The sequence below is a fragment of the Pantherophis guttatus genome, chromosome 1 (assembly GCF_059756535.1).
Source record: "Pantherophis guttatus breed Tessera chromosome 1, ASM5975653v1, whole genome shotgun sequence".
Taxonomy (NCBI): Eukaryota; Metazoa; Chordata; class Lepidosauria; order Squamata; family Colubridae; genus Pantherophis; species Pantherophis guttatus.
In genome coordinates, this window is record NC_142063.1 from 69,192,145 (window position 1) to 69,204,950 (window position 12,806).

Genomic DNA, 12,806 nt, shown 5'->3' on the forward strand with positions numbered 1-12,806 from the left:
ATGGAATTGCAACATCAGTTACCCAAACAGATCAAAAACTGAAATTAACCTTAGACTGCATTAAATAGCATGGACACCATAACGTTTTTAAAGTGTGAGCACATTTGAAGGAAATATTGATTCTCCATAAGATAATGGTATATATTCTTGGTTAATTAAAAGTTTTACTAAATGAAGAATATATTTTCTAAAAATATTTGCTGCATATAAAGACTAGAATTCTTCTCAGAATATAAATTAATCTGGGAATAACATTCCTTTTGAGACCATTCACCTTTCCCCAAAGACTGAAGCTTAATGTCTCTCATCTATTGATATATAAAGAAAACTTTCACTCTATATGTTGTTTATATTATATGCTACTAACTGAATTATATTTTTTGGTATATACATATATCTATATATTTAATACACACAGAATTAATATTCCTTAAATAGATGAGTAACCAAATTTTCATCAATTGGCATCAATTCTGATTTGGGCCACTTAATAGAATATTCTGCTATTTTACTAAAGGCATATATCATCTGCATCAACATTCGGACAGTATGTATGAGATTTAGAAATAAAATATTGGCAAATGAAACCAATTTGTGTTCAACAGAGTTAGTACTATTTCGTAAATCTAATAGCAGAAGCCAAGGGTTCCATGTAGATATTAAAAAGTGAGTGTGAAAGTGGACATCCTTGTTTAGTTCCTCAAAATAGTAGAGAAGTAGGAGAAAATATGCTTTACTTTAGAATGGGTGACTCATATAGTATCTTGATCCCATTTATGAATTCCAAAAGAAATCCTAACCTATTTCCTACAACTTGTATTGTTCATATATTTTTCCAATGCTTTTTTGGCATCTAATGATTAGATGCTTTTTCAGCATCTAATGATAAGATTGCAAATTTATTTTTTACATTTATTCAAATCTATTAAATCTATAACTAACCTAATACCTGTTGCTTGTTTAGTTTTTATAACTCCTGCTTAGTCATTCTTAATAATGAATATATCCCCATCTATAATCTATTTGCTAATGCTATTAACATCACTTTATCAAAGTTAATTAATGAGATTGGATGAATTAGAACACCGAATATGCTTTTTACCTGCTTTTGATACAACTGTAATATAAGCCTGATTAAATGCTGCTGATAAGATTCCCTCATCAAATATCTCCTCATATAATTGACAAAGTTTAGGCACCAAGAAATCTATAAATATTTTATACCACTCAATGGAGAATCTATCCAATGCTGGTGTTTTACCTCTTGCCATTTTTAGAATTATTTCAGATAGATGAGCAAGTAAAAGTTGTTTTTGTGTATTGACTGTGGTAGGTTAACTTTATTTTAAATGGCATTTATATCTTCATTCAGTACATTTTTTGGTTTTCTGTACCATTCTGAATAAGTTTTAAAAATGCAGTTTATATCCATTAAAGTTTTATATATTTCATCCTTTTCATCTATAATGATTTGAGCTATTGCCCTATCTTTCTTTTGCTTTAAATGATGAACCAGGATCACACCAGATATTTCATCACATCTTTCTGGCAGTTTTTTAAAAAAATGGAGACTGGAATGCCTGTTGCTAAGCGACCTTGTCATAAAGTGCAACATCATGTGACTGCATCACTTAGCCATGGTAGTTCTGGCACTTCCAGTTGCCACTATTAAGCAAATCCCATGCCATTGTTAAATGCAATATCACATGATCACCATTTGCAATTTTCAGCTGGCTTCCATAGACCTTGCTTGACAGAAGCTGGTAGTGAAGGTCACAAAATAATGGTGATCATGTGACCATGGGACACGGTGATGTCATAATTGCAAGCCAGTCACCAAGCGCCCGGATTGTGACTGCAGGGATGCTGCAACAAGCATGAGGACTGATACTTAGTACCATTTGTTCAATGCCATTATTAAGTACAAACAGGTGTTGAACAAGTGGTCATTAAATGAGGACCACCTAGACAACCAAATTAGATAATGATGCAATTGATGCAAATAATGGCATTGCAAATGTAAAAATTCTAATAATAAAACTGGAAGCTAGGACTTCTACCTACTTGGGACCAAATGGAGTTTCTAAGAATGAAATTGTTGTTTGTCCTCTGTTTATTTGGTGAAAAGATTATCTATACATGCAATAAAAAAAAAACCCATAGAAAAATGGGTCTAGGAGAACAGCTTGACAAGGACCTTAAAATTAAATTTGAGTGGATGCATTGTGTGAGAATAGAAAAAAAAAAATGATCTGGCAAGGCTCACTCAAAGGACAAGATGTATGGGATGGAGAAAGTTAAGTTTACTGAAACTATTACACTATTATGGGGATGAGATTTAAAGTTAGGTGAATTAATTCTTTGGGGGCAACGTTTCTTTCTCTGTGTAGGATTTCTTCAAGTAAGGACAAAGAATAGCTTTCCCCTTCCTTGTTTTTCCAAAAGAGCAAGCAAACCAATAGATGTCAGCTGAAAAATTAATACTCTAGACTGAACCCTTCTTGTATAACATTGTAAGGAAAAGGCTTTGGAGAGAAAGGGGAGAGGATAATGATGATATCGTAAAAGTAAACCTAAAATTATAGTGCTTATTAGTGCTGTAAAAAAAACACTCCACAGAGCAAAAACGATATCATAATAGGGTTGGAAAAAATCTCCATTGCAATTTATGTAGAATATTTGGCTGTTTACAAATGCCATTGGGATCCTGTGCCTGAAAAGTTTTGCAAAGTGAGATCAACTTTTGGTGGGTTTTCAAAATTCAAACTGGTAGACACATAAAAACACAATACACCAGGTATTACTGTTTATAGGAAAAAGATATGGTTCACTGATAGGGCAGTACCCAGAGACAGTTTAATGGATGAAAATCAACTGGAGAAAAATAACAGAATATTGTGATTTTTAAATTGAGGTTTAAAAGATTATGGTGAAAAATATCAGTTGTCATGCCAATTATGACTATAACTTGATATACTTCCAAACTATTTAGAAAGTTTTAAATTTATTGGACTTGACAGGCTAATTTTGTGAAATACTTGGAACTGTGAACATATTACACTATATTCCTTGATTCTTAAGTCCTTGGCTAAATTCGGAATCATTGGAATCAACATTCAGTTGATTATACTGTGATATATATTTGGAAAATAGAATAACAATAATAATATCGTTCCCATGTGCCCAGGATTGTTACAGAGGAATGGGCCAAGAATTTTTTTTGTTAATACAACATATTATTTCAAGTTTCACTGATATAATGCTTGTATAAATTGCATATGATGTGTATCATTTCAGATTCTGAAAGTACAGAGCCTCTCAGTGTGGATGGCACTTCAGACTTGGATGAACAAGTGGGTGAAGAAGACGAGGAAGATGTAAACACTGGATTATTGGATGGAGATGTTCCCACGACTCCAGATCAAGAGAAGTTCCTCAAGCAGCATTTTGAGACTCTAGCCAGTAACAGTGATAAGGGTACATTAGTATATTTAATGGAATCTATAACTGTTAACTCCATTTTCCCTGTCAGGAACAAGTACCTTAATCTTTTCTATATTAATCTGTAGATTCATGCCCCTCATCATACAGTCTGTAAGAGGATAAGTGATGCCCTGCTGGATCATCTAATCCAGCAGTCTATTCTCATGGTGGCTAACCAATTACAAAAGGAAGTCCACTAGTCTCCCAGTAGATGGCCTTAAGACCATGATCAGTGAAATGAAAAAAGATTAATGCTCTGGTTTAAATAAGAGTTTCTAAGCCCAGACAGAAACAGTTTAATTGCCTAATGTTAGAGGAAAGTGTTATAGTAGTTTATGGCCATAAATTAGTCAAGATGAAACTAATAGTTATCTATTAATTTGCAATCTTGAGAACAGTGGCATTAAGTTCCATTGAACTCAGGGAATAGTTTGTAATATGTGGGGTCCAAAGCAAAGTATGCTATTCCAGGGATCTTTGTTCTTGTACATTGTACGCAAAATAGAAAAACCCAAGTCAAGGTTCTCTTGCTGAAATTTCATATCCAAATGCCCTGCAGCTTTTCATCCCTAATTTGAGTACTTTTCCTCCTTTTTAAATGACAGATGGATCATGTAGGACCCTGGAGAGAATGGAAAACAGTATTTCTTCTCGGTTTCTATCTCGGTTTCCAGGACTCAGGTAGAGTTCCATTTTTTATGAATGCAAAACAAGCTTTGCTCAGACAGGGCGAGCTAAGGTGCCATGTTTGATCAAGATACTTTATAGCTGCATTTATTTCTTAGGCTGAATAGATACAGTCCATTTATGGTTTAATGAAGACCATTTTTATAAATTAAAATTCTATTTAGCCTTTGCTGTTTAGGCATTTTATTTTACTTTGGCATTTCATTCATCTTGAATGGTAAAAAAAAATACTGTCCATTCTACTTTACTAATCAGCTCCAATCTGTTTTCATTAGGCGAGGGACAAAAATGCTTACTCTTCAATGCTTCATGAATATTTCATATCTTATTATAGAAATATTATGCATGATGGAATGTGAAGCTTATTGTTTTTGTGTATTGGATAAAGGTGTATATTCTTGGGAAACATTTGGTTTTCTTTTTGTCAGCATACAAGAGACCAGAACAACTGCCTATGTCCTGTAGTAAGTCAAGCAGAGCTTACTCTGATAACAGATTTACTTGCTTCAACTTCCTCCTTTTCATCAAATCATTTAGTCAGACATAGCCATCCTAACTATCTCACAGTAAGAGCTCAACTATCTCATACTAAGAGATTACTTTGATAATAACAGAGAGTTACAATGCCTTGCATAGTACAAATTCCTTCTTTTCCCGAAATCATTCTGTCAGATACAGCCATGCAGGTTTAGCGCTTCTGTTCTTATTGGCAACTGTTCTATAAGAAAGTGTTTTTTTGTGGAAAGAATTAGCCTTAAATATTATTTAATCACCTTAGGAAACACCTTTATAGAACTACTCTATTTTATAGTAGTTGGCAAGAATGCAATGTAATGATGCTATGTAATAGTAGATGGTAGAAATGTGACGTTATGATGGCATGTAATTGTCAATCAAATATCTTGTCCTGTCTTCAATTCCATAGGGAACCCTCATTTTCTGCATCAAAGCTGGTACTGGATAAGAAATCTACTGAAGGGTCTGGTTTGCCAAAACAACTTACCAATGAACTGCTGAAAAATGGGCTTGACCATCAGGACATGCCCACAGAGAACGGCTTCTTTCAAAATGATATTAATTCCATTAGGTCACTTTATATGCAGAAAAAAAGGAAGTCTGCTGTAGAGATCAACAGAGGACGTGGAAGATCTGTTGGGTCTTTCCCAGATAGTGATGGAGCAGTGATGCTGCGGAAATCCCAATCAGTTCACGATCTTGTTCATAATGGTAAGGAAGTGCTTTCTATGAAATGGTTATAGTGATGACTCCACAACAGGAATCTGTCTGTGAGGCTGAAAATCCTTAAAGTTTTCATTCAGAAATCACAAGTTCTCACTGCAAAATGTAGCTGCTGATCAGTGTCAGAGGTGGGTTGAGTTGGGCAGCCACTGATCAGAAGGGAAAGCTAATTCCTACATCTGATGACAAAAAGAGGCAAGTTGACACTCAATGCTTTTTAAAAAAATAGGCTACAAGTCCAGTGAGCCCTGAAAGGAAAGGAAAGATTACCTAGATCTTTCTTTTAAAAGAGTGGGAAAGAGATCTACCCCCAGAAAAGAAGATTTGGAATCATTCAGGTGTCCCCCTCCCCAAGCCCAGTGAAAATATTAGCTGCCCTTCCCTCCCTATCAATTGTGGGGAAAAGTGAATGGATCAGGCAGCATTCTGTTGGTGTGCTGAATGAGATTTTGGCAATCCTCCCATTTTCTTGAAACAGAATTCAGAGAGACCTACAGAAACCCTGAATATATTTCCCTTCTCCTGCTTCCTTTGACATCAGTGGGAGGGAAACAGTTTTAAGAAATAAAGAAATAAAGAAAAAGGAGAAGAAGCAATGAAAACAGTAACTGCTTCTCCTTCTTTTTTGCCCTGGTGAGCTGAGCTTGAAAGGGTTTTGAATTCTCTGTTGTAGAAAGGAGTTTAGCCCAATAGACTTTAAAGCATCCAGAATGTCTTGCTAATAAGTCAGTGTCTAGGACTGGCATCTCGCCTTTTTTTTTTTTACCCATATTACATGTGTTCTTTGGGACTGCATTTATATTTTTTTTAGTATTTTGCACTACTCACAGAATAAATATTACAAATTCTGTGTTAGCAATAACAAACTGGGATTATTATTCTATGGCTACTTTTTGCTTAAAGGAGATATGTTATTGCAACTTGGTTTATTGCAAATTGCACAGAGCAAAAGACCCAAAAAGGACATATAACACTATTTCTTGTCTAAAATTTTCCAACAGAAATTAAGGTAATGATGTTTAGAGAAAAACTATGTAGAACAAAGTGTGATAGTTCAAAAATACTGAAATAACATTGTTATTTTGCTTACTATTTCTTCCAGAAATTGAAGTGAAATAATTACATTTAGAAGCTGGAGCTATTTTAATTCTGACTGCACAAATTGCTCCAGACCAGTTGTGTGCATTTATTTATTCCATTTCTACAGATAAAATTCCTGGTGTGATGCTGTCTGTCAGGCAACGACCTCAGGCACTAATCATAGGTGAGAAGGAGCCAAAATCTAACCATTGTCAGACATTTTCTGCAACACTATTGAAGATGGAAAATTCCAGCTTTTTGCAAGCCAAAGACATTAAAGCTGCAAAACCAAAGTCCTATATGAGTCCTACCACAAGTTTCATCGCCAAGATGTCCCGTAGTGTGTCTGTGGGAGAGAATCTGTGCTTTGGTGATAGTTCAGAAAACCAGATTGAAGTGAAAACCATCCCGCAAGTATCAGAGAAGACAAGATTAAATCTGTTAGAGGACATTGAGAAGAATAAGCCATTTGTGAAAGACAACAGCCCAGTGAAATCTTCTCTTCAGCAAACTGCAAGCTCTTCTTCACCCCAGTCCTTTCAGAGCAAGTTGGCATCTAGTCGAGCCCATTTGACCCTTGACATCCCCAAGCCTCTACCTGATAGACCAATATTAGCTTCTTTCTCACCAAAGACAAAGTCAAAAACTGTGCTAGGACCAGAATCTCCTCAGTCACCTGGTGCTGTTGGGAAAAAGAAGCAGTCTTTTCCTGAAGGCTGGGCCTTGAAATTGGAAAGTCAAGCATCTGGACCTCTTGGCCTTGGTAAAAGTAGTTATTTGAGTCCTTGTGCAGACGCTCTGAAAGAGAACCAAACACAATTGAGGTCCAAAACCCAACTTGAGCCAAGAGTAACTAATTCCAAGCGAAAAGAGCCTTCAGATGAACTGCATCCGATTTCTTCAGAAAAACTGCCACTGGAATGCAGGGACAAAGTTGCCACTGTTAGCTATGTGCCAGCTAACAATGAGCATTGCTCTTATGAAGAAAGTGGGCCAAGGTCTCCTACAAATGCAAAAAGCCTTGGAAAGGATTCAGGTGTGCACAGATATCCATCTCCTACCTTTCCCGCACCCCCCCTTCTGTCCTTTGCTTCTCTGTTCCATCATGTTTCTTTCCATCTAGCTTTTGATTGTCTTGTCCTGTCTGCACTGTCCCGTTCCATAAGCCATCATTTCAGTGGTGAGACATTTAACATTATTTAACGACATCTGACGTTATTTTTTTTCTATTTCTGTTTCCCCTTTTACTTACATTTTGCTTTGGTGCATGCAAATGTTACAGCTCTCATGTTTTTCTTCTTCAAAAGGGAAGTTAAGAATAGGGGTAAAAGCAAGCAACAAAGCTTTTAAGTAATGTTCTGCATTGTGGAAAATAGCATTTTATGCCCAATGTTGCCAGAACTTACAGAATTAAATTCTCAGCGTTTCTGATACTGTGTGCTAACACTTAAGCAGTGTAAGAAACATGAGACAATTGGCCAAAAATAATAATAATAATTCTTTGTGAGATAGTAACCATTGCTGCTGAAGAAAAAAAAAAGTAACATCTAGAATTTAAAGGATAGATTCCAAAAATTCCAAAGCTTTTTAAGTTTCAGTAGCAGTAGCAGTAGCAATAGCAATAGCACTTAGACTTATATACCGCTTCATAGTGCTTTACAGCCCTTTCTAAGTGGTTCTACAGAGTCAGTATTTTGCCCCCAACAATCTGGGTCCTCATTTTACCAACCTCGGAAGGATGGAAGGCTGAGACAACTTTGAGCAGGTGAGAATCGAATTGCCAAACTGCTGGCAGCCCGCAGTCAGCAGAAGTACCCCACAGTACTGCATTCTAACCACCATGGCTCATACAGTAGGAGAATGAAATATGGGGGAAGGGGGGGCGGGGTACAGAAAAGTTTGCAAGAGATGAAGATTTGTCCATTGATAATCTTCCACCCTGCAGAATACATTCCCAAAATCTGTTCCAAAAAGATGAGAGATTCTCAGGAGCAGATTTGGGCATATATACATGGAGAAAGGAGAAGATTCCTCTATGCTAGCAGAAAACCCACCTGCAGGAAATTAAGTGTCTTTTGTAATACAGGTTTTTCTGTTGGATTCATGACCATAATTGAGCCCAACATTTCTGTTGCTAAGCGAGACATTTGTTTTGTCCCATTTTATGACTTTTCTTGTCACATTTGTTAAATGAATCACTGCAGTTAAGTTAGCAAAATGGTTGTTAAGTGAATCTGGCTTCTCCATTGACTTTGTTTGTCAGAAGGTTGCAAAAGGTGATCACATGACCCTGAAACACTACAACCATCATAAATATGAGTCAGTTGCCAAGTGTCTGAATTTTTATCACATGACTATGGTCATGGATGCTGCAATGGTCATAAGTGTGAAAAACAGTCATAAATCACTTTTTTTCAGTGCCATTGTAATTTCACACAGTCACTATTGTACAGTTGAACCCTGAGCTACAAATATTCTCTTCTAGTGGTAACATTTGAAGAGCAATTTTACACAACTGAAATGAAAATAGGAAAATGATACCAATTTAATCTCTTTAGCATTGAAAATTCAACAAAATAAACTCTGTGTCTTATATACAAAATAGTTGTAGAGCACTTGAGTCCAATCCTAAAAAGCCAACTGTGTATATCATCTCTTGGTTTGAGTATGAAATTGAGATAATCATTCCTTCCAAAACTGTAGGTTGTAAAATGCTTTATATGTTAACCAACACATTGAATTAAGATAGGAAATTAATTAGAAAGCAATAAAAAGGATAAAATGCTGGCATGTTTTAATACCAGCTACACTGAGTATTCCTCTTTAATTGGAAGTTTTTGGCTGCCCCTTATACAGAGATTTGCAGTAACTAAGATGAGAGAGCAGCATACCCTGTATTAACTGACATAAGGTTATCTCATCTCTCAAGTAAAATTAGACCTGGTCACAAATAAATAAGACATAATCTGAATAATTTAAATATAAAAAATTAGTTAACAAGTGCCAAAATTTGAGGTCGAGGGCAAATTTACCCCCCACTAGCTGCTACTCTTACTTGTTCTAAAGACAAAATTAGATCTAGAAGTATTCCCAAGCAATGAATGCAATCATCTACCCTGTTTTCCCAAAATAAGACATCTCCTGATAATAAGCGCAATCGAGCTTTTGAGTGCATGGCAATAAGGCCAAGCACTTATTTCAGGGTTCAAAAAAATATAAGACAGGGTCTTATTTTCAGGGAAACGTGGTAGATTTCCTCAAACAGATTGAATAACCTTTACCAAGACAAATCAGTTCATGAACAGGACCTGAATTTTGTTTTTTTGGCTCTTATTCCATTTCATTCAGTTCCATGGTCAGACATTTCTCCTACCACATCTGAACTTGATGAAGAAGAGAAAGCTGTGGTGGCCTCAGAAAACTGCTAGCACTTTATTCTAAACCTTTGAATCGTCCAGCAATTTAATATAATTGTTAAACAGCAAGATACAGTGCTGCTGTAGTGTTAATAATATTGTATAGTATTAAGCAGGAATCTCCCAGATGGCATAACATCCAAACATGAGCAAAAGCAATGTTAGTGTGTTCGACACATACCCAATTTAAACTTTCCAGAAGGATATTGTGGTCAGTAATACTGAAAGCTGTTATATGGCAGCTCTGTCCTTGAATTCCTTGCAGCAAAGATGATTTCACAGGGCAACCAAAGCAGTTTCACTGACAAAGACATGTCTAAGTCCTCTTTACAATGGATTTAACCAGAAATAATTTATTCATCAATTTGAATAAAGTGGTTATATTGGTAGGGAATAACAGATGTATTATAAAACAGTATTCATTTTTGACCATCCATTTCTAAAGCGCTTTTATAGCAACCAATAAAGCTTCATTAAAAATATCAATTAATACAACAACACAATTAAATCAACTTAATAAAATGCTATTCCATAAAATATCAAGAGCAAACAGTGAAGCACTCTTTTTAATGCTGTAATAGGCTTCACATTTTGCTATAGAAACTCCTTCCTTGAAATTATGTCTCACATAAATTGTATTGCTCAATCACATTAGAACAAAGGATTTTTGAGGGCAGGAGTGAGTGTCATTTTATATTTTACTAATGGCTTGCATGCAACTTTGGGCCTTGGGAAAAGTTATCTAATATCTGCTTTCAGTTCTTTTCCATCTACCAATTGTGCACACATTTCTCATTATGGAAGAAAATAACATGGGAGATGAAGTATGGTCATCACAATGGCCATCTGCTCTTCATGGCTGAAAATTCATTGCCATTAATTCTGAAGTCTTGTACATCATTCACCTAAGAATTCTGGAGTGCTTACATACCATAAGCAACATGTCCATACATCTGCATTAGCATTGATTGATTTCAACAGCAATGTAAATATATAATAATGGGAGAATTGCACTTGTAATGAAAAGAGAATGGTTCATAATTCATTCAGGAAGAATAATTAACAAGATTATAGAGATTATTCATACTGTAAATTAACAAGAATGTGAAGAATGAAAGGAACTCAGATATTAGCTTGTGTTGACTTTTGAATGTGGCAATCCCAGGTTTGTAGGATAGGTTGGAAAACAGAGAATAAAAAATCCCAAAGAAGGAAATGGTTAGATCTTTGCCAAATTGTATACATTTGTGTGGTTATCAGGTGCATGAGTTGAGGAAGACTTTATCTTGAATGCACTCAATTCTTGCAGTTCTTTTGCTTAAAAATATATATTTTTAATTACAGAAGGATTTTTGGTGGGTTTTAATGTTATCTTTGTCAGGCCATAAACGCTTATGCAAATGTGTATGTCTATCCCTTTTTATGTCATTTATTGTGTCTCATTGTGTGTCGTTACATACTTTTACATGTTTGACTATGCTTAATTAGTGGAATGGCAGCTAAGCAAGCAACCAAAGTTAAACTTGCCTTTTAATACTTGCAAGAAAGTGACGTAATGCTAAAATAGACTTTCCATAACCATAACTACCTTAAATTGTATCCCTCTCAGTAAGTCAAAGATGCTTTTGGGGATTATATGAATTAAAGTATAAATGATTAATTTCTCAAATTTCAGATAGCTATGATGTACTTCTTTCTTCTTTTAATTGGGAACAGTCTTTTAGATTAGGATCACTGATTGTAATTATAGCTGTTTAACCAAAGTCTGGCAGGTTCAGATTGAACTGGCTAAGCCAAACCTAAACAATCCACATTATTCTTGCACTTTTTAAAAACTATCCCCCCCCCTTTTTTTTTTTTGAGAAATAACTGTTTTACTATTTTGGATATGCCTATTGATGGAAAGGAAACAAAGGCAAAGCAACTTTGGTTGTGGATAGGCCTAATTAGCGCTTCAGCATTCTTTCTTTGACAAATCAAATTAATTTACAATGTTTGCATTAAGATACATTTCATGAATTGTAATGATAATCAAATGCTTCACATTGTGAATATTCAAGAATCAGTGACTTCTCCAAAACTGATATGATTTTGCATAACTTTAGTAGTACTTTTCAGTAGTGAATCATAGGGCAGACTGAAATTATACTTCTGTTCAATATTTATGTTCTCTTGTTCCACCACACTACCAGGTTCTTCAATCAGTGTTGAGCAATGCAAGCACGTAGTGTCTGAGCTCCAGGACAGTATGCGTAAGGCCATCCAGATATATCACCTGGTAAGTCACCCCTTTGTTTCTGTTAGATCTAACTGCTTATGTATAAAACTAACTTATTAATTCAGAAATATATAGCTAAGAATAGGAGCAAAAAAAAAAAATCCATTAAATAGCAGACATCTGTTCTTGTTCTTGTATGTGATTAGAAACCAGATGTAACCACACTAGCAAACCAGAAGGTAAGCTGAAAGAATTTCAAGCTGCTGACCAGCTATAGCTGAAGGCCAAAATATGTATTATAATTATGTATTCATAAGACTTTAGCAGCTCCTTACTTTTTCTTTACTTGCAAGTGACCAAAGACGTTTCAGAAGCATCATGAAATGCATTTGTTTGGCTTGATTTTTAAAATTCATCAGAAGAGGAAGAAGACAAATATAGTTGTTTTTAAAATGATTACAGGTAGCTCTCAATCATTCATTCAGTGAACACTGGAAGTTATGACAGTGTTGAAGAAATAATTTTATGGGCCATTTATGGCCATTTATGACCATTGAAGGGATCCCTCCATCATGTGAATGCAATTACAGTCAGTACATGTTGCCTTCTGCCTACCCTTTGTTTCCCCTCTCCCCTTGTAGAACAGAGAGACTGAAGAGAAAATGGATTGCAAGAAAGAAAGC

General features: G+C 35.4%; 1 protein-coding gene across 4 annotated transcripts in view; it reads left to right on the top strand.

Moving 5' to 3' along the window:
- The window catches only part of MAPKBP1 (mitogen-activated protein kinase binding protein 1), a 131,238-nt gene that overhangs the window by 113,300 nt on the left and 5,132 nt on the right, over positions 1-12,806 (top strand). For 3 of the 4 annotated variants that reach the window (XM_034417791.3, XM_034417793.3, XM_034417792.3), the window contains 5 exons: positions 3,298-3,477; positions 4,089-4,164; positions 5,096-5,397; positions 6,617-7,525; positions 12,098-12,183. In XM_034417791.3, the coding sequence (XP_034273682.2) occupies positions 3,298-3,477; positions 4,089-4,164; positions 5,096-5,397; positions 6,617-7,525; positions 12,098-12,183 (1,553 nt within the window). The remainder of the gene's footprint in view (positions 1-3,297; positions 3,478-4,088; positions 4,165-5,095; positions 5,398-6,616; positions 7,526-12,097; positions 12,184-12,806) is intronic. The other variant, XM_034417794.3, reaches the window with a different exon arrangement.